The following is a 21,681-nucleotide window of genomic DNA, read 5'->3' on the forward strand; positions in this document are numbered from 1 at the left end:
CGGCAAGAGTTTCTCGTAGAGTTCGACTTCCAGTTCGAGCACAAGGCTGGGCACACAGACCAAGTTGTTGATGCTCTAAGTCGCAAGGCCGACCTTGCCACCCTCAAGGTGTTGGCCGCTTTGTCGAGTAGTATCATTGCCACAAACATCAAGCAACGTATCAAGGAGAGTTTGGAGAAGGATCCCATGGCGCAATCCCTCATAAAAATGGTGAAGGAAGGGAAGAGCCGTCGGTTTTGGATGGAGGCTGGCATATTGATGGCCAAATGAGGACAAGTGTTTGTTCCGCGAGCTGACGGACTACGAAGAATGCTCATGAGGGATTGTCACGACACCCTGTGGGCAAGTCACCCTGGATGGCAAAGAACCCACACACTTCTCAAGCAGGGTTACTATTGGCCCCAGATGCGGGACGATGTCACAGAATACACCAAGACTTACTTAACATGCTAGCAAGACAAGATTGAGCGTCAAAAGACTCCAGGGCTATTGGAACCACTGTCTATTCCAACTCGCCCGTGGGAGAGTATCTCCTTGACTTTATTACTAACCTCCCAAAGGTGTGAGACTTATCAGGCATCCTGGTGGTGGTTGACAGGTTTTCAAAGTATGCTACCTTTGTGCCAACCCCAAAGCATTGCTCGGCGGAAGACATAGCAAGCCTCTTCTTCAAGCATGTGGTGAAGTATTGGAGTGTGCCTTAGAACATTGTCAGCGATCGGGATACTAGGTTCACGGGAAAATTCTGGACCGAGTTATTTAAGCTGCTCGGGTCTGAGCTTAACATATCTTCAAGTTATCATCCACAGACTGATGGGCAAACCGAAAGGTTCAATGGGATGCTGGAGGAATACTTGCGCCATTTCGTTCATGCCAATCAATAGAATTGGGTGCAATTGCTAGATGTTGCACAATTTTGTTTCAACTCGAAGAAGTGCTCATCTACCAACAAGAGTGCTTTTGAAATTGTCACTGGCCAACAGCCTCTCTTGCCTCATATTGTGTAAGAAGTCTACAAAGGGGCGAATCCACATGCTTTCAACTTCACAAAAGAATGGAAGACAAATGCCGAGATTGCTCAAGCCTACCTAGAAAAAGCGGCGGGGAGAATGAAGAAGTGGGCATATCAAGGCCGCAAGCCCAGGGAGTTTAAAGCAGGAGACATGGTCCTTGTCAAGTTGCTCCAGGAACAACTCAGGTTCCCGCGCTCCAAAGACAAGCGACTATTCAGGAAGTATGAAGGACCGCTCCCCATCATTTCTAAAATGGGGAAATGTTCCTACAAAGTCGATATTCCCGCCTGGATGAGAGTTCACCCAGTCTTCGACGTTAGCAACCTCAAGCCGCACCAGCCAGACAGTGAAGATCAAGCACGCAACCAACTTGTTGACATCAAACCACCCAAGCTGAAAGAAGTGGAGGAGATTCTAGCAGAAAGAGTGATCAGAGTGTCAAAGCGCCCATGCATGCCAGCAGTTCCTGGTCAAGTGGAAGGGTCTTGGAGATGAAGAAACCAGTTGGGAGAATGCTGAAACCCTGAAGAAGAAGTTCCAGCAAAAGATTGAAGACTTCAAGACCAAAGCCGTCGTCGAGAGCGCCGACAGCTTAAGTGGGGGAGGATGTTAGGGGTCGCACTTGTAATGCCACATGCAACCTTGTCCAGGGTCATTAGTCAAGCCTTTGGTTGGTTTGCTTATGTGCTAGGGATGTTTTGGTAATTTACAAATTATGTAATTTATTTTATTTAGCATTTAGTCTCCTCGGCCTTTTTCATGTTTCCTCCTGCCATTGTTCGTAAGTTCGATATAGTTTTAGGGAGGGGTTCCTAGTCGGCATAGTTTGGACTACGGAACTAGTATAAGTAAGCACATGTACTTTTGCCTCTCTTATCGTCTTACCATCAATAAAAGAGGAATGATTCAATCATCTGTGTCCCGTGAGATTGCTCCTTGATCTTTCCTTTCAATTATTCATTTGTTCTTTGTGGTTGCCAAACATTTATACAATTGTGTTCTTGCTTGCCGCTAGCACATTTTTAATATCGTGTTATTTTCATTGTTCCTTGCAAGGTACTTACTTGGCTGACTTGCTTACTTGCAAGTGTCGCGCGGTCCTCTTTGCGCTTCGCAAAGTTGGCCCGTGACACCATGGCACCCCAATCAGACCCAATCCTAACTCACATAAGTAGGGACATACTAATGACAAAAAAAGCCTAACCAAAGAACTAACCAAAAAAACTACTCTAAGTAGAGGTGGCAAACAGGTCGCTAAGCAAGAGCACGGCACGGGCCCGGCACGGCCTAAGCCCGTTAGTGGCCCGGCACGACCCGAGCACGTTAAAATAACGGGCCGGGTTGGGCCTAGGAATATTGGCCCGGCCTGACCCAAGCCCTTAATGGGCCCGACACGACCCGAGCACGACATATTGTGGGTCGGCCCCTTACAAACACAAATTTCATTTTGTTTTTAAAAATATTTAAAAGCCACAATGATGAGATTTGAATATTATACCTCTTTATTTAAAATCTCATGATAATTCCACCAATGCTATTTCTTTATATTTTCAAAATAGTGAAATAAAACATTATTTCCTTGTTTTGACATAAAGTATTTTTTCTAATCTCATAATAATACAACTATAGAATGAAGGAAAGAATAATATGATACTAAATCTTCATTATATTAATAAAGATTAATCTCACAATAATATACCACAAGCAATATATTTTGAGTTTTTTTTTCTTTCTTTCTTTCTTTCTTGTAGTGGAATTTTTTTTGAAAGAAAAGACAACAAACTATATTAAATGATAACAGAGGTCACATGGAGCGATGCAAAAGCATCGAAAGAAAGCAATAAAACATAACGAGATGCACAAACGCATCCATAATAAAGAAAAAGCAATAAATGATAATAAGATGCACAGACGCATTCTAGAATGAAAGGTAACCATGATGTGACTTGATGTCGAATGAAAGCAGTGTAAATGTAATAGTAACCGTAACCGGCGAAATGATCACCTAAGAGAGGTGATTCACTCACACAGGAGTTCGAAAGTAACGCGAGGGTGTCAGAAACTCGAAAATTAGCAAACGACACCCTAAGAACCAAAACCAATACCAGATCAATATGAGCAGCTGTCTCGGATCCAAGATCTGTATTTGTAAGCGACCAGGATCCCAAATCCGGATCCAAATTCGGCCAGAGACCCAAATCAAGTCTGCTAAAGCAGTTTTGACAAAAGCCCAAACCCATGTGAATATGATTAGGGCACCCTAGAGTCATCTCCACTCTTGACACTCCAATGCCTGCGCACCCAAACACCACTGATCAGAGCCGCCGCGCCCTTATCTCCGCCTAAATCAATCCGGGGCTCCCTCAAAGCTTGAAGGAAGAGAGCAATTCGGGGAAGGTATCCGCACAACAGACCTGGGAAGACTCTCAACTTTAATTGGATCTACAAATTCTGCCAGAATCTGCCCAAACGCATCTCCTCCAACCCTCGTTGAGAAAGACTCAACCATGGATCCATCTTCTCGCGCCGGGCTGAATCGATCTCACCTTCGACCGACTCGATGACACCACCGCCTGATCGATCTGGTCTAGGCATACCCCAAGCATCCAAGCACAAACCAACCCGACCCACCTCGCCAGATTTGAGACGCGCCCGTTGAGGCCTCGACGAACCACTGCCGTGAACCGCCATCCGTGATGATAGATCAGCTATCATCCTCAACGCTGATCGAGCCGGCAAAGTGCACACCGCCTCCTGCTCAGCGCACGGCAGCAGCCGCATTGACATAGAATAAAGCGAGATGGAGGGGAGAACAGAGTCTCCACTCCAAAGAGCCGACACCGGAGAAGGTGAGGGAATAGAACCCCATTGAAGGGGAAGGTGCTGCAAAACCACACCAAGGGCGGCGGCCGCTCAACCCTAGCAGAGTACTGCTAGGTCTCATCTTGTTTTTGTAGTGGAATAGAAAACTAATCTTAAAAAGCTAAGATTAAGAAAAATATTGTAGAACTTAATTTATTTTAATTTTCTAAATAGTTAAATATAATTAATTTTTATTTATTCAAATTAAGATTTTTAAATCGTGCTTTATAGTGGGTAGGCAGGAGCACGGCCCGTTTATTGACCCGACACGAGCACGACCCGGTATGATATGGGCTCGGGCCATGGGCCGAACCGGGCTTAATGTTTAAGTAAATGGGTCGGCACGAGCCCGGCACTATAATAAATGGGTCGGCCCAAGCACGACACGAAGCACGACTAGGCCCGCTTAAAATGGGCCGGGTCGGGCCAGGCTGGCCCGTTTGCCACCTCTAACTCTAAGCAAAAATAAAAAGGAACCACCATACTCCTCCACCCTCTTCCCAAGTGCCTCGTCGGCAAACCACCTCCACAAGAGTGACAAGACTCTCCCTCGAGCTCGTCTTGCCGAAGAAACCCAAACCACACAGCAAGCCACGCCAAACTTCCGGCCTGTTGTCCGAGAAACCGATCAGAAATCACCATGCCTTGCTGCCTCAGAGCGGAGAACCTCCACCCGTCTGTATCCATCAGCTTGAGAGCCCAAAACCACCGCTGCAATCTCCGTCCACCGACCCACCATAGAGAAGCAACCAGTGCCATACGATCCATGGCATATCGCCTCCATGATCTGACCACTGACCACCTGCTCCACACCCGAGTCGCCGTCGAACGCCGATCACCAAATACCCACACTTGCATCGTTGCTTGAGAAGAAAGAAGAGACGTACCCAGCCCAGGCCAATGAAGAGAAGCCGCAACCGAGAACCTCTAGATCCCAAGAACCTGTTCGGCAACACCCGTCGTTCGTCGATGAGGCATGGAGCCACAGTCAATGCGGGAGCACAGCCAGACAGACCGTAGAATTTCCTTTGCTTTTTCCAAACCCTAGTTCGCTCACCTGTTTTCTCGGAGTAGGGAGAATATCCTTACACTATATCCTTATTAGTCGTTTTAGATAAGGTGAAATGTTTCGAACCAAGTACAGCAGGTCGTTGGATTAAATGTTGCATATATGGTGAATTAGTGAACATATTTACCATTTCCAGATTGACAAGTTCAATACAATGAACCAATGATACGACAAGTATAACCACCGGGCTAGGCGACCCAGCCCAAAATCCTTTTTCCCAAGCCCAAATGGCTTTAGCCCACCATTTCATTTGATAATTAGTCCTTTTCAGTTCTTCTAAGCTCCACTTCTACTCCGACCAAATTAACATTTAGTACAATTCTTTTTCTCTCAACTCGTACCTTGCCAAAAAGAGGTAATTTTATGATCAGAGTCACACTTCCGATCATCTACCCATTTGAACAAGAACAACCAAGGTAAAATGCCCACTTTCAAAAAAAAAAAAAGGGCAAAATTTCGGCACATAACCATAACTACACTTTTTGGCTCTTTCTATAAGGCATCAACTTGTTTTTAACGAGCTTAACTATGTACTTTTAACCATATCTCATGAGTCTATATGCAATAGAAACTGAAACTTACGCAGCTACCCAGAAGTTCTTACAAATTTTCACGAATCTCCAAGGAAACCAATTTGCCATACCGTGCATACCACTAATACTCGTCAACTATGTACACTCAGGTCTGACAAACTTCTTGAGAGATACCAAACCAGAGGACCATAAGCTCGCACCACTAATAGAGGGTTCGTCTTATCAAAATATCAACTTATCCAACAAGACCAATCTTGGCAACCACAGCCTGGACATAACCGGAACAATTAGAAATCGTGACTCTAAACTATCGACCAGAATTCCCCAACAGTCGCTCTACTGCTGCATGGACATTTCCTGCAGTGGTCATCAGAGCCCGTATGTTCTCTTGTCTATCAAAGAAACCCATCTCCTGAAGTTGTGAAAGCTGTGCAGCATAGAGTTCCTCCGGTGGCACTGAAATTATGGAAAAGGATTAGCACAAACCGAACAAAAGGAACCTTCTTTGTTGAAGTAAAATGATAGGTAAGCAGTAACCATTTGGTCTGTTGGGAACAGCCGGGCTGCCAGTGCCAAGCCCACCAAACATGTTCATCAGCATCTCTAACCCCATGCTATCAACTGATCCTGTTTTAGCAACAACGTTAGCAGACCGCCAATTACCACCATAGATATCTTTACAAGAGATAAATGCTTCTTTCTTTCACGTTAGGCAAATGAATAGCATTTTCACAATGAGGGGCTCATTACCATAACCTGTTATGAGAAACTCACTTCACAACATATTTGTGGTCATTGAAACTAGCAACAATAATCCATCATGTCCTAAAGTTTCAGCAATCCATTGTAGTCTTAATAAATTCTTCTTTTAACAAATAACCCAGAACAAAAAAAAATTTAAGTATTAGGAACAAAAGCATCCCAAATGAAATGACAAAAAACTAATCACGCTAGTTGGAAAACTTTCAGGTAATGTGATTCAGCAATTTGATTTTCCTGTGACCACATTTCCTATATCTATGAAGCATACCAGTTAACTCAATTTAAAATTAAAAATAAAATAAAAAATAAATAAGAAAAGGGGAGCAGAACTTGCATATTGACTTAGATACCTGTGTCTCCACCAGTCTGTCCTGTCTCTCCTGGTTCCCTGCAAGAAAGCACTGATTAATACCAACTCAAAGACTCAAAGAGCAATAGCCAGTCATGACACCTAATCATCAGACACAAAACAAAGACTACCATGACCCAAACCAGGCCGACAGGTAACAGAAACTTAACAATTCTAGGTATATGATGCATTAATTTGAAACCAAACCAAAGCAATAGCCATTCATACCAAACCAAAGCAATAGCCATTCATGACAGCTAATCAACAGATGCAAAACAAAGACCACGATGGCCCAAACCAGCCAAGATATCTGATGCATCAATCTGAAACCTAACCAAAGCAAAGCTAGCATGAAAGTTTATTGAAACAACATTAAATTGGGGGATCTCCTGTTTTTTCCTGACCAACCAAAATAAGGTACAAAAACGCATGCAGAGTTCATCTTTATTATTCCTAAGTGCTAACAAGAGTTTATCAATGACCTTATCCAACATTGAATCATCAGGCAGCAAAGATATATCAATTCAGGCTAGATCAATCAGATGTATAAAAGAAAAAATTACGCCACTTCTTACTGGGTTGATTGTTGTTGTTGGTCACCTAGCAGCAACATAAGTGATTGTAGCAAAATCAAGAATAACTGCAAGAGAAAAAGATTAAAAAAAAAAAAAAAAACACAAGGGGAATAAATAAGCAAGAATTAGGAGCCATTTCAATTATGATCAGTATTTGGACATCAAATATCAATGTTACTGGTGCCAACATTCCTTGTACTAGCTCACAAATTAAATCATTAAGAACCCCAATGACGAGGTTTACAATTTATTTCGACCAGCAACACTCAAGTGAATTGGATATTTCAGGTCAACAGAAACCTTATAATCCAAAACTAAGCGAGAAATTAACAGTATATATGCATATGCAGCAAATGGGAATTGAATATACCTGCATAGTCTCAGGAGAAGCCAACTGACGAAAAAATTCAGGGTTTTGCATCATTTCTCTAAAGAAAGAATTTGAATCAAGCATGCTGCGTAACTGGGGGTCGGACCCAAGATTCTGCAGATGGGCAATGTTAAAGAACAAGAAGTATTAACCTCAAGCCTATTCCATTAGAGAATAAAATGATACCTCACTCATATTCTGAGGATTGGAGATGATGTTTTGCATGAGCTGAGAAACAGCTGGGTTTTGTACGGCCTGATTCAGTAAAGCGGCATCCTGCATCGCACCCATCGTGGCTTCAAACTCTGGAAAACTAAGTCCAGTACGGCCAGCTGGTGTCTGCGGCCTACCATCCCCTAGAGGGTTCGACCTCGTGGTGTTAGTTTGGGCAACTCCAGCTGCTATATTACCATGCAATTAACTACTTGTTGGTAATGACTAAAAGCAACATAGGAGCACAAAATATTGAACCAGAGAAGCAAAAGGTTTGACAGATTCATTAATAATTTCATGGTATGTGAATAAAAGCATTACTACCAACTGTTACTATTGAATATACTTTTTTCCTGAACACAGCAGTAAACAATTCAACTATGCACTGAAAAATAAGAGAATAAGCCTGCTAGCTTTAGTGGTAGAACCTATCCACTTCCTACGGCAAAACCCAAGTCCACCTCCTCTTGTCCAGTTTGCAAGCCCAACTGGCCTCAAATTAATTAACAGTACAAGGTAATGAGAAATATTTTTCTACTTCTACATACTTGAGGAATTAACACATAGACAAAAACCCACACCTTAATCTGGGCAACATCTGATTGATGTCAAAAAGATAAATTTCATAGTTCAATATACCCAAACAAGTATGAAGGGCTTAAAGAAAACAAGTTTTAATTGTAATATTCAAAACCAGAACATTGCAAAACAGAAACAAGTGAGCAAGAGCTTACGGCCTGTAGGTGACCATGGGTTGGGAAGTGGGACCGTATTTGGAGCAGGGGGCCTAGTTGCTGAATCAGAACTAGCAGTTGATGAGTTAGTTGACTGAGTTCTGGTTGGGTTTTCACCTTGGGGGACGAACAGAGCTGCAAATGGATTTGAACTATCACCCCCAGCATCACCAGCCATGGTTGATGCATTCAGTAATGGCTCTTGTACATTTTCATACATACGTCTAAGCATGTTAAATCCCTCAGGTGAAGCTTCAATGTTGCTCATAGCCCTGTCACTGTTGCGCATCATCTCACGCATAAGCTCAGGGTTTCTTGCTGCTTCAAGTGTCTGACGAATAGTGCCAGGATCATTGAGAACGTGTCCTACCTCAGGATTCCGATCAATAATTTCACGCATTTGAGGTTGTTCATAACCATGTTCTGTATCATGTCAGTGCTACTCGCAAGATTGTCAAAGAGAGGGGATGTTCATTATGTCTCTAAATTGTTGCTGCCACTTGTTCCAAGTCAGGAAACGCTGATCCAAATAAACCACCAGTGCTGCCCCATCCCATTGACATTGCCAGATCCTCCAATGCTCCACCTCCATTAGATCCAAAACCCCTTGCTTGGGTAGAATTTCACTTCCAGCATTGTTGCACCAGCAGTGTTGGCTGCAGCAGATGGTGCAAAGCCACGAACCAAGTGAACAGCATGATCTGCCTCCAACCTATTTACAATGACAAAAAGAAATCTAAGACAAGGAACACCAATCACAATAGCAAACATCTTTCAAGTCAGTGAACCTTTCCAGCGTGCCCCCAATATCCATTTACTTCATGTACCAAATTAACCATAACAGTTTCTTCTACATAAACAATTTTTCTCGGTACTTTCAAATGTTTAACCAAACCAAAATAAAAAATTAAGGGCTGAAACCCTGACCAACACTACCAGCATTCCCACAACACACAAATGAACAAGCAAACCTTTCAACAAACAGAATCTTTCAAGAAAAAATGTAATCCAAGGTGTTAAAATTTATCTTCTTCTGGAGGTAAAAGACTGCCAAAACTCCTGAACAATAAACCTGCATTATCGAAACGCAAAAAACTGTTGATGAGCTAATTCTCTACTCCTACCAACACCTCTCCTATTACTCCAACTTGGCTCCTACACTCACAAGAACAACTCTCTCAGCCATAATCTAAGGAGCCTAAGTTTCCGAGCCGATCATCAGAAACTAAAAACCTTCAGCTATCTATAGAATCCAAATCAGCAACCTCAAGCACACCGCATTGCAAATTCAACTACTCTAGGTAAATCTGAACAAATTAAACTCGATCAGACAGTAAAAAAAAATTACTGAGAAGAAGTAGCAGTACCGTAGCTCCGGAGAGTCTGATCGTCCTTCAAGATCCGGCCCTTGTAAATCAGGCGCTGCTGATCAGCCGGAATGTCGCACTTGGGCGAGAGAGCTTCCTGAGCGCCCGGACGGTGGCGTCGAGGCTTGATGCGAGCGGGCGAACTTGGAGCCGCTGGGGGTTCTGATGTTGATGTTGACTCCGTCTCCGCCGTCCGATTGGGTCGACGCGTCGTCGGCTCCGCCTCCCATAGTCGGAGATGTGTTAGTCGAAAGCGAAAAGGTGATCGAGAAGAGGGAGAAGGGAGAGAGGTGGGAAACCCTAGCGTGAGATTTGACGTCCGATAAGGGATTTGGGGGGAGAAGAGAGAGAGAGACTGAGAGAGAGAGAAGAGCTTCACTGTGGGGGAGTGGCAGTGCCAATGGGAAAGAGAGAGAGAGAGGAAAAATAATGAAAGGGAATTTAATTGGGGGTTTTTATATATAAATAGATAAATAAATAAATAATGGGTGAATCTTAGGTGACTCTTGCCCACCTGAGCCGGAAGGGATATAGAAAAAAATAAAAATAAAAAGGGGATTTTTATAGGTAAGGAATAAATAGAGTACGGGTTCAGTGGATTGGATGAATAATTTTTAGTAGTAATGATAATTTTATTAATTATTATGTGAAATTATATCTTTTTTATTATTTTGGGAGTGATAAATGAGCATTTTGTAAGTCGAGTTTGGAGATTGGTAATTATCTTGGAAGCTTCTGGAATGATATTTGTTTAAACCGAGATTGTAGAAAATTATGAGATATAGAAAATTGAGAATGTGGAGGATGATAATACGAAGCTATCCATAACAGTATCAAGTTGAGTATAAAGTAATGGAAGATTAGATCCATTCATCATTTAGATAATGATTGATGTTTCATGCAATCTACGTCACATCTTGAAATGAGCGATATTGTTTAACTATTAAAAAGAAACTGTGCCACTTAATAAATAAAGGTTGGTAAAGAAAAAAGCATTCATCATTGCCCTTAGTAAATGGGGAAATGTTAGAAAATATTAGTATCATTGATGATTTGGATCCAACAAGAATATATGAAAATGCCATGTAGTACTATATTAATATGATTTTAACCTATAAGCTATAAATTTAATAAGCTTCTATCAAAAAATAATTCAATAAGCTTATCATCAAGAGGACTTGTTTAACAGTTCCTTTTATCAAACTTCTTCACATTAAGCATCCACCTATTGCTCGATTATTTTTGCTCAAATAACTGATATGACCAGACATTATATTCAAATCAAAACCATTTTAAAAGTTAGTTTTACCAAAATTGACAATACATTTTCAAACTCAACGATCAACATGATTTAATTTGCAACACAATATTAAACTTAAATTTTTTTTTTTTGATTAATTTCAGTTTACCCCCTTGAGATTTGGGGATGTCATCATGTTGCCCCCTCTACTCTCAATTTTAAATTTTTACCCCCAAGCTTTCCAATTCCAGTCAACCGTGTCCTATTTCTCAGATTCAGTCCAAATTAGACGTTAACTCCGATAATATGGCCCATTTTGAGGGCTAAATGGTCATTTTCATGACCAAACAAAAACCAACAAAAAAAAAAAAACCTCTCACTTTCACTTTCGGAGTTCTCTCTCTCTCTCCAAATCCCTTTATCTCTCTCGCTCTGCGCTTGCGTTTTTCCTCTACTGCCACGAGTTAAGCACCCATAGGAGACTCAGAAACTCGTTTAATGTCAAAGGAAGCGGTTCGCCGACGATTCCATAGCGGCGCCATCAAACTTCCTCTATATCGGCACAGTCGATCCGAGCCCACGAGTAGCGACGCCATAAGCAGAGCGATGGCGGAAGTGAACCGGTTGCTGTACTGGAAACTCAACTCGACCAAGAGATCGGATCGGTACAGGTCGAGTCCCTAGTTGCAGCCACTTCTCCAGATCCCAAAGTTGTCGTCGCCTCAGAACCTAGATTCGCTGTCGCCGATGACATGTTGCCGCCGCCAGCAGGTTCTTAAACTTGATCGAATTTCTGGTTTCATTATCTTTCTTCAATTCGATACAATTAGCTCAGTCCAGTGAGCTGCAATGGCCAATGTGACTGCAGCATGGTCTCCAAGCTCACTCCAGCTTCTTTGGGCCCTGAATTATGAAAATTGCAGTAAACCTCTGCCCAATTCTGGTGAGGATGCTTCGGGTTCTAGTGCTATGTGTTGCTCCGAACACAAGGAAGAGTGTTGGGCTCTGTGTTGCTTCATTGAGCTCTGTCTGCCAAGGTTGCCACGAACGACACCGCCGCCACCAACCCTGCAGCCGTACTGCCACCGTTGCTACTACCCCGAGTTCATGGTCACAGCGCGGCCGCAATGGGAGTTCATGGGTCGAATCCAAGCTAGGTACTGCTGATGGGTTATCCTGGTGGTCCGATTTGGAAGAGAGCGTGATCGATGAAGTCAGCGAAGAATTCAGCCTGGGCCTGTGTCGGGTTGAGATCGGATTTGGGGCCGGAGGAAATAGGTGGTAGGAGAAGTTCAAGGAGGGAACGAGGGACCAGAGGGGTCACTATTTATCAGAGATGAGAGAGGTGTTGATGGCGTCGAGGGTAGGGAGGAAAGAGAGGATATCTTCTGGGAGGTCGTTGAGGCTCCGGTTAGGGTTGCGGAAGAGTCGATCTCGTTGGATTTCGATTTCAACTTTTGGGCTTGCAGATCTGTGTGTGTGTGTGTGAGAGAGAGAGAGAGCTCTGAAAGTGAAGAGAGGGTTTTTTTGTTTGGTCATGAAATAACCATTTTAGCCATTAAAGTGAGCCCTATTATCGGAGGTTAACGTCCAATTTGGACAGAATCTAAGAGATATGACACGGCTGACTGAAATTGGAAAGCTTGGGGGGTAAAAAGTCAAAATTGAGAGTAGAGGGGATGTCATGACACCCCAAATCTTAAGGAGGTAAACTAAAATTAATTTTTTTTTTTTTTTTTAGAATGAAACTTAGTTGTTGTCTAAAATAATTTCACTCTCTCCTAGCAAACATTGTCGGAAAAAAAAAAAATCTTTCTAATAATAAAAGAAAACTGATATTTAACCCACCATAGTGTATTTTTGTACCCAAATAAAAGAAAAGAAAACTGATATTTAACCAAAATTGGACGGCAGAAGATGAGGCGGTGACAGCAGAGAGTCACAGGCAGGTGATATGAGCCCTAGGTTTGTGGGAAGGGAGGGCTGAGCTGAAAGGCAAAGAAAACAAAGCGCGCCATGAGCGTAATATTTTGTATGATATTTATACTCCGATGGCGGTAACATCCCTCAGAGGCAACAATCACTTGTTATCTCGCCTCAAACTCCTTCTTAACCAGCAACAGGTGCTCTCTTCTTCTTCTTCTTCTTCTTCCCCTATCTGCTTTTTCATTGAGGCATTTCGTCGAACACTTGGTGACCATGGTTTTGAACACAGCAGAGACTCGCCCACACGCTCTCCGAAGGCCCTCAGTCCCGCCCTAAAATGGTTCCTGAGTCGGTCCATGAAGAGGGTACGTCGATTCAGCATTGGGGCAAATGTGAAAGCCTCTAATAGCTTCTTGATTGTGTATGTTGTAATTTTCAATTGTGGATTGTTAGGGTTGATTGACATGTCGAAATGGAGAAAGGTGGATTCCAGGGTGTTTGGGATAACACGGTCCATGATTCCCGAGCCATCTTGGAACGTCTTGAGAATACTTCGAAGGGAAGGTAACATTATGTTATCTAAAGTCTAGTATTGGTACATTGTTCAAGCTTCATTCCATGTTCGATGGTGTGCTTATCATAGTATGTATATGCAGGGTTTGAAGCCTACTTAGTGGGCGGATGTGTGAGGGACTTAATCCTGAAAAGAATTCCTAAAGACTTTGACGTGATCACTACAGCTAATCTTAAGCAGGTCTTGTGACACTGGCTGCTTTATTGTTTTACACAAGGCTTTGATGAATTTTTGCGCGTTGATGACTTGAATTCGTTTGCTTGTCTCACTACAGATCAAGAGGCAGTTCCATCGTGCACAAATTGTCGGACAACGATTTCCTATATGTATGGTGCATATTAAAGGTTCTGTCATAGAGGTTGGCTGGTGAATATTGTAACTTATTTATATATTACATGATATTTCTTGTTCATTTGTCTGCATATGTGGCATTCACATCCCATCTTGATGTTCTTGTGTTATTTCTCTAATTTTTGCAACAGGTATCCAGTTTTGAAACGGTGGCAAAAGCAAAACACTCTGATAAAGAAGTTACTTTCTCTCAAATGCCAAAGGGCTGTGATAAGAAAGATTTCATCCGCTGGAGAAACAGCATGCATCGAGACTTCACAATTAACAGGTCAATCCTTCTTCTTTTGTTTATTTTCCTTCTTCTTTTGTTTATTTTTTGTTCCACTTTTGTCACTAATATTAGTTCAAACTTCAAATTATGTTATCAATTGTAACACTCTCTCTGTTCATTTGAACTTTGTAAATTCAATGCCATCTAACTCCAGGATATCTTGTGAAATTCTGGAAGCAGTTTGTTCTTTGATCCTTTATCAAATAAAATATTTGATTATGCAAATGGAATGGCGGATTTGAGATCCTCAAAGGTAACTATCAACTTCATGTGGTTAATAGAAGTCTGCACATATTCCGACATACTATTTGCAGCTTATTAAGATATGCTATTGTTGGTTGACATGGATGTAGCTACGGTCGTTAGGCTCCGCCAAGTTGTCATTTAAAGAGGATTGCGGTATGTGTTCTGACCTTTCATGCATAAACACTGACACTAGTTGGATGCACCAGCTGAAAATCGTATTGGATTCTGAATTCTATGCAAACTCTGTCATACAGCAAGAATTTTACGTGGCTTAAGAATTGCTGCTCGTCTGAGTTTGAAAATTTCAAAAGAAACCGAGACAGCTATACATAAGTTTTCTTCATCCATTTCGACATTGGCAACGGTAACCAACCCTGTGTGAGCTTTATTTGTTTGAGGCTGTTTTTGGTCTGGATTCTTTGTTGTACCCTTCTCTTTTTTCCAGTTGTCTATTTGAGGGATGATGTTTGATGCTACTTGTTCAAACTGACATTCTTTATCCATTCAGAGTAGAATTATGATGGAAATGAACTATATGCTTTCTTATGGAGCTGCTGAGCCATCTCTCTGTCTGCTTTGGGAATTCAATCTACTCAGAGTTCTACTTCCAATTCATGTATGTATTTTCTGAGTTCTATGCCATTATACAAATGGTTTCTTAATCACTACTTTGTATAATAGGTTGTTTGTGTTGCAGGCAGCATACTTGGATGAACAGAGGATTAGGAAGTTTCCTCAGAATTCCACGATGTTGATGGTAAGCATATCAATACAAAAACTTAAAGTTGGGAACATATTTTGGTGCTCATGTGGTATTTGTATTTGTACTCTTGAGTTATTACAAGACGGCCTCAGTTTTCTCAAATCCAAAGTTAGGAGCATTTTATGAAGTTGCAAATGTTGGAGCTTTTATGTGTCTGTTGTTGCACAAATAGGATTGTTGGAAAACCAAGGGGTTAGTAGGAATAGTGAGGCCCTTCCATGTGATCTGGAGTTCGTATCTCCTCACTCTACCTACCTATCTACTTGCTAAAGTTTGATGTCTCCTAAAGGCTGTAGCTTTAGGCAGGAGGTCCCTGTTTTGAGCCATGCCCACTAAGCGGGTTTGCGGAAATTTCTGTGCTCTCTGAGTGTGTGTGTGTGTTCACAAAAAGAAGTTAATTGAACAAGAACTGTTAAAGGGTTTTTAATTTTTGTTCATAAAAGACAGTTATGTTAGTCATGTGGCATTTGTACTTGTTACTCCACTACTTGAATTGTGGTCTAAGAAGGCCTCAGTGTTTTCAAATTCAAAGCTTCAGTGAAGTTGGTGAACGATGTGAGAACTTCTACACTTCATTTAATGCACTACAATATAGAGTTTACGGAACAATAGTTGTTAGAGGTTTCTAAATTCTTTTTCCACATTATTTATATATTGTTCTTTTGGTATTTCTATTGATACTACTTGTAATGTACGTAGCTCAGTAGTCTTTGACTCTTTGTTCCATATCTCTACCTAACATTTTATTTAACTTTTTTTTTTCTTTTTTCCCTTTTCAACAGAAACTATTCTTTAATTTGGATAAAGTTGTCACGGTTGATCGACCTTCTGACTGCAGTTTATGGTGAGATAATTGTCGTTATTCTGTTAGATTACAATTTTCTCTAGAAATTGGATAATTGTCATTATTATTTAGTTTGGATAAAGTTGCCACGGTTGATTGGCCTTCTGACTGCAGTTTATGGTGAGATAATTGTCATTATTCCTGTTAGATTACAACTTTCACTCAATGGCAATTTTTTAACTTGATTCTGGGGACTAGTATAGCTTGGATTTGTGAGTTACGAATTAATTAGATTCACAAATGTAAATTCCTTACTTCAATCTAAAATTTTAAATTCCTTCCGACATTACCTTTCCTCCAAGATGCCAACACGTTTGGGTAATAAGTGTTTACCATTGAAGATAATCAAAGTGCATCACTTGTTTCAGACAAGTGTCTACAGAAATAAAGCAAGGGCATATAGAAAATTATATTCCTCGTGGATCTTCTATATCTCATCAAAATAGCTGGGTCAAGTTACATGAGTCATAGCTACCATTGTAAGTCATCCAATCACCTATTGGTTGAATCTATTGGGGATTCTGTGGTTAGTGCTTAACCCATGGATTAATCTTTCTGGGCAATAATGTCAGTCAAGGTTTGTTGACTATGTTTGCAGGATAGTTGTGGCTGTGCTTGCTCCTAATTAGATTTGAATTATGCATTTTATGACATAGTTAGTTTTCATTATATATATTTGAATGTCTCTGATGATTAATTGTGTCTTTCTTACAGGGTAGCTCTGTTGGCTTTTCACATGGCACTGGTCAGTCACCCTCAAGACGCTCTTGTGGTGTTCACCTTTGCTTCTGTCCTGTATCATGGGGGATGCAAAAAGGGTCTTACATTTGCTAGAGACAATGCTCAAGTGATAGTTGACTATCTACCTGAGATATCAAGTTCATCTGCATGTAAATCAGAGGAAGAGCTTGAAAAAGAAGTTTCCTTATTGGCCTCTCTTGTTTTAGATTCTATTGCTGCTCTAACTGCAACTGAGAGTCTTGTCGAAACGATGTCTAAGTATCCTGAATCTCCATGCTCTGGATTGGTAAGTACATCTGATTGCTATTCATTCCATAAGCTGTAACTTGGAGCATCATTATATAGTTCTATTTGGTACTTTGGCCTTAAAATTCAAGCACAGAGCATAAACTTATCTGCAACTGTGTTAACTTTTGACTTATCAGCTTTAATTTTCTACCAAAGAAAAATGCCACAAATTCTTGGACTCAATGGAGTCAAAATGAGATTTTTCACTAGTTGTAGAACTTCTCTGAATCCTGTAGTGACCTACTACTGTGCTATTTCTGTCATATGTTGAGAGGTGGCAAGACTTGTGATCGTCTTTTGGTTGTTTCTTTTTTATTTATCATCACAATGTCGATATTAGACACACACACACACACATGTTTTTGGAACTGGAAGGTCAACACATGGCAACAGGTTGCTTGGAATGGATGACAGAACTTTACCCTACTCCATGGAAATGATCCTTGGCTCAATCCTGAGTTGGTCACATCTCCGTCTCAGAAAATCCAATTGCAATTGTTGCTCTGTTTCCTTGTGTTGATCTATAATTCTATATGATGCGTGTCAGATGTGGTACTGAGAAGTTATTACAACCATATTATTCTCATACCTTGTGGTAGCCTTGTAGTGATTGAATTTAACATGTTAGTCAGAGTACTTGTATGTAGTTAATATGTGTCTAAAATATTGCAACTGATGTGATTTCTAGGTATTTGTACCAAAGAAAACGGCCCAAGGTGTTGCTGAAATTTTTAGAGTTCTGGCCGACGACATCAAATCTTACAATAGAGAAAGAAAAAGTTATGAAATTGATTACCCTGTACTTCGGAAAGGTTTTCTGCACGAGACAAGATTTGTGCTTGGCAAAATTATTTTAGAAACCATGAGCAGTAGTATTTTGAAAGGGGAGGAATTTGTTCAGGAGGACTACCAACACCTGGAGCAGGAGAGCATTAAGGAAAATTGCAATAAGGGTAAAAAACGTGGCCTTAAACCTGATACTCCTAAACTAAAACAAGAGTTTGTGAAGAAACATAAGTTGGTCGAAAGGAAATGCAGACCGTTGGAGCAAGAGATGGACATTGATAACCAAGATGCTGTAATATTATCACAATTGGTTTCAGTTCCGAGACATAATGTAGAGAAGGAAACATGCCAGTTGCTTGAAGAGAAGGTGATAAAGAAAAAACATAAGGCAACGAAGCAGCAACTAAAGACAGTTGAGAAGAATAATGACAAGGAGAATGACAGTCTATCTAGTCTCTTGAGCGGTGAGAAGATACAGAAACGCAAAGAAGTACCAGACAAGGGGGAGAAAAGCAGTCAACTTCGAGTGTCTAGTCTCTTCAAGAAAATATAATTTTGCAACTGACAAATGACGGACGTTTAGAAGGTCTGTAGAAGCTGACAATCTGACATATCTTCATATCCCAGATTTTGCTCATTGTAACATTTGCTATCCTCCTATTCCCATTTCTTTTCATTCTTCAGGTTTAGCACTTTTTGAAGTAGGCTTAGGTAATTCTTATGTTTGATTAAGAGGCACTAAAGAATAGTTTGTATTACAAATTTTGTATTAATTCCATGATTTGCTGGCGCTGAATGAAGGAGATCTTTTGGAACTGGAATCGTGCTTTTTTTTGGTACATGTACATGGGATGGGCCTGAAGTTGGCAAAATGGGACTTTGTTGGGTCCAAAAGGGGCACTTTTTTTGTTCCTTGTGTTTGTTGGTCCACAATAGCCTAAAGTACCAATTAGTTGGTTACGCTCCTCTTCTAATCTATAGCTTTCTTTGTCCAAATCTTATGATCTACAGCTGCTAGTGTCTCGTCTATTTGTTTTTTGCCGAATGTTTCATTGTCTACTAAGTTTTTTCACTTATTAAGATTCAATGAATTCAATTTTTCACATTAAGTGACTAAGTTAAGATTTAAGTACTAGAAGATTCAAGTGACCAAGTTAAGATTAAATAGTATTACTTTTGGACGCATTGCGAATTAAAGATGAGATTCAAAATCTCAGACTAGTCTTTACTCATATTTTTAGAAAACCTCATAGTCAATTTATTACGTACTTCTTAACTAAATTATTAATTTAGAAAAAATTTGGGACCTATAAAGTACAAAGGAAATATTTTAAATGTATTATCTTATAATTTAATAGAAATAATTAATTTAGCATGTTGGTCCCTAGTCGGGACGGGGAAATTTTATCATTTAAAAAGATTTGATAAATAAATATTAAGATCCCTATTCTTATTTTGTTTTTTTTTTAACCAAACCCGAATCCGGGTGTCAATAGATATATTCTTCTAAAGCCAGAATAGGCCGTTGCATACCTTTTCACTGCCATGTACAGACAGACAAAAAGATAGTAGTAGTACCCACAGTGGTACATAGAAATAGACCCACTCATTAGACATGTCATGTACGTAGACATAGCGGAGATCCTCCTTTGGTACTACTTCAGAGGCGCTAGAGATACATAGAGTGCACACAAATGCGTAGCTTCCTAATACAAGGAATTATTGTAATTAGACTAACTAAAAACATAAACATGGGCCTAGGGAAAAAAACCCTAGCCCAAAATTCTGCAGTCTTAAATAGCCTAAGAAGAAGACCCATTCAAGGCCCAGCAGGCTTGGCTTGGCCCAGGTCCAGTCACCACCTCCAAACCGCCAAACTTCCAGCGCAGCCCCGCCTTTGTGTTTGCATCTCCCGGCCCCGAGTTCGCCACAATTCTCCACGACTGAAACCCGACGAACCACGCCGCCACAAGAAAACACGACGAAAGACCACACCGCCACAAGCTGCATCACCAAGAACCCGTCCCGATTTCACCATCTCCGATTGACGCCGCCACTAAATTCGAATCGCACCATCAATCTAAGCCTCCATCAATACGAGATCGACCACCTCTAGGGATGACAAAAATCCCCAGCGGGGCGGAGCTCCATTAGATACCCGCCCCTAATGGGGGGGGGGGGGAGAATTCGGGGACAAATGAGGAATGGGGATGGGGATCCCCAATCCCCACTATCTAAGATTGGGGATAGGGCGGGGATGATATTGTGATCCCCATCCCCAAACCCGCCCCAATAATATATATATATATATATATATTTAACTTATATATATTTTAATTTATTTTTATGATATAAATTACAAATATATACATTTACTATTTTACTTTAATGACTACACTTTTACTTTAATAGTGATTTGATTTTTGCGCTCACTGAATTATGATTTATGAATTTAATCATATTTTAAATTTATTTATTATAGATTTTAATTTTAAAAAAGGCAATATGAGAAAAAATTATTTTATTTATTAAATTCTTATTGGGGATTTGGGGCGGGTTTGGAGGCTTAGTCTCCAGTGGGGAATGGGGACGGGGAATCCCCAATATATTTTTATTGGGGACTGGGGCGGGGATGAGAGTATAGAATGACCCCGGAGATGGGGATGGTATTGTGATCCCCATCCCCAACCCGCCCCATTTGCCATCCCTAGCCACCTCCCAGAGATATCCTACCAGAAACCCGCAACCAAACCTCACCTACCAAAAAACTTGAGCAACCCAATCAAAGAACTAGTTGACCAACTCATTCAGTTCCCGTCTGGCAGTAGAACCACGTGGCATCGGCGAGGCCATGGCCAGCTGAGGTGCTAGGGCCACCGCCGGACAAGAAATTTGCAATTTGGAGCGTCTCCGAGTTAGGGTTTCTCTCAGAGTTTTCCTTCGTATATATGAATGCGAAAATATGTTTTATAAGATCCCTATTCTTATTCTTAAACTCTTTCCGCTCTTACAAACATTTCCCGCGCTCTCTTAAATTCTTTCCCTGCTCCATTGTTTTTCCCGTATCCAATTGAGGTAGCTTGAGTAATTTCAATAGCTTCCCTATAATTTCTGTATTATAGGGAAGCAAAAGTCAAAACTTTAGCTTCTTTTTCTTTTCCAACTATAACAGATTCCTTATTTTACAGCAATCTCTAAAATCTCCACAATTCTTTTCTAAAATTTTAGAGATTGCTGTAAATTTAGGGAATTTGGTTTTCTCTTTCCTCACTATCACTAAAATAGGGATAGTTATAGGGAATTCGTTGGAGTAAAAGAAGCTTAGTTTTCCTTAAAATAAAGAAAAATTAAAAGATGGGGAAACTGTTGGAGTTGCTCTTAGCCAAGCAAGATTGCTATATATAGCAATCGCAATTCACTTCTTTTTCATTAAATTCATTAAAAAAAATTATAACATTAATACAATTACGAAACCTAATAGAATCTCCTTCCTCTATATCATGAAAAACACCGGATATCATTCCATTTTTATCCCAACAAATAAGAACTTGCAAAATTTGGTCAGATTCTATAATCCCAGGACATTATCATCTAACTATATATAACCATCCTAAATTGGTAAACCAATATACAATCATTTTCATTCTTTCCTTCGTCAATATTATTATTTAAAAAATAAATAATAATAATAAAAACAGGCTCAAGTGGGCTGGAGCGCATATGATTCTGCCGTGTACCAACCAAACCCCCAATCATTGGGTAGTGATTACATTAAAAAAAAACTGGAAAAAGTGAAAAACTCTC

General features: G+C 40.6%; 1 protein-coding gene and 1 pseudogene across 2 annotated transcripts; one reads left to right on the forward strand and one right to left on the reverse strand.

Moving 5' to 3' along the window:
• Positions 1-5,408: 5,408 nt before the first annotated feature.
• LOC112190635 lies at positions 5,409-10,158 on the reverse strand (annotated as a pseudogene).
• A 2,851-nt stretch (positions 10,159-13,009) lies between these two features.
• Positions 13,010-18,693, forward strand: LOC112190907. 2 transcript variants are annotated; one of them, XM_024330423.2, is made up of 14 exons: positions 13,010-13,210; positions 13,303-13,378; positions 13,467-13,577; positions 13,670-13,767; positions 13,862-13,945; positions 14,070-14,206; positions 14,390-14,462; positions 14,563-14,608; positions 14,710-14,819; positions 14,964-15,071; positions 15,153-15,212; positions 16,001-16,062; positions 16,777-17,089; positions 17,780-18,693. In XM_024330423.2, exons 1-14 carry the CDS (start codon positions 13,139-13,141, stop codon positions 18,428-18,430), a joined length of 2,001 nt encoding a protein of 666 aa, XP_024186191.1. In that variant the 5' UTR covers positions 13,010-13,138; the 3' UTR covers positions 18,431-18,693. The 2 variants fall into 2 exon arrangements, with proteins under 2 accessions (XP_024186191.1, XP_024186192.1); XM_024330424.2 differs by having other exon boundaries at positions 13,306-13,378.
• Positions 18,694-21,681: the final 2,988 nt, after the last annotated feature.

The sequence above is a fragment of the Rosa chinensis genome, chromosome 2 (assembly GCF_002994745.2).
Source record: "Rosa chinensis cultivar Old Blush chromosome 2, RchiOBHm-V2, whole genome shotgun sequence".
Classification (NCBI taxonomy): domain Eukaryota; kingdom Viridiplantae; phylum Streptophyta; class Magnoliopsida; order Rosales; family Rosaceae; genus Rosa; species Rosa chinensis.

Coding starts and splice junctions, on each gene's coding strand:
- LOC112190907 (XM_024330423.2), top strand. CDS start 13,139: ATGGCGGTAACATCCCTCAGAGGCAACAATCACTTGTTATCTCGCCTC. Junction 13,768..13,861: donor CTACAGCTAATCTTAAGCAG/GTCTTGTGACAC, acceptor GTCTCACTACAG/ATCAAGAGGCAGTTCCATCG. Junction 14,820..14,963: donor CCATTTCGACATTGGCAACG/GTAACCAACCCT, acceptor TTATCCATTCAG/AGTAGAATTATGATGGAAAT.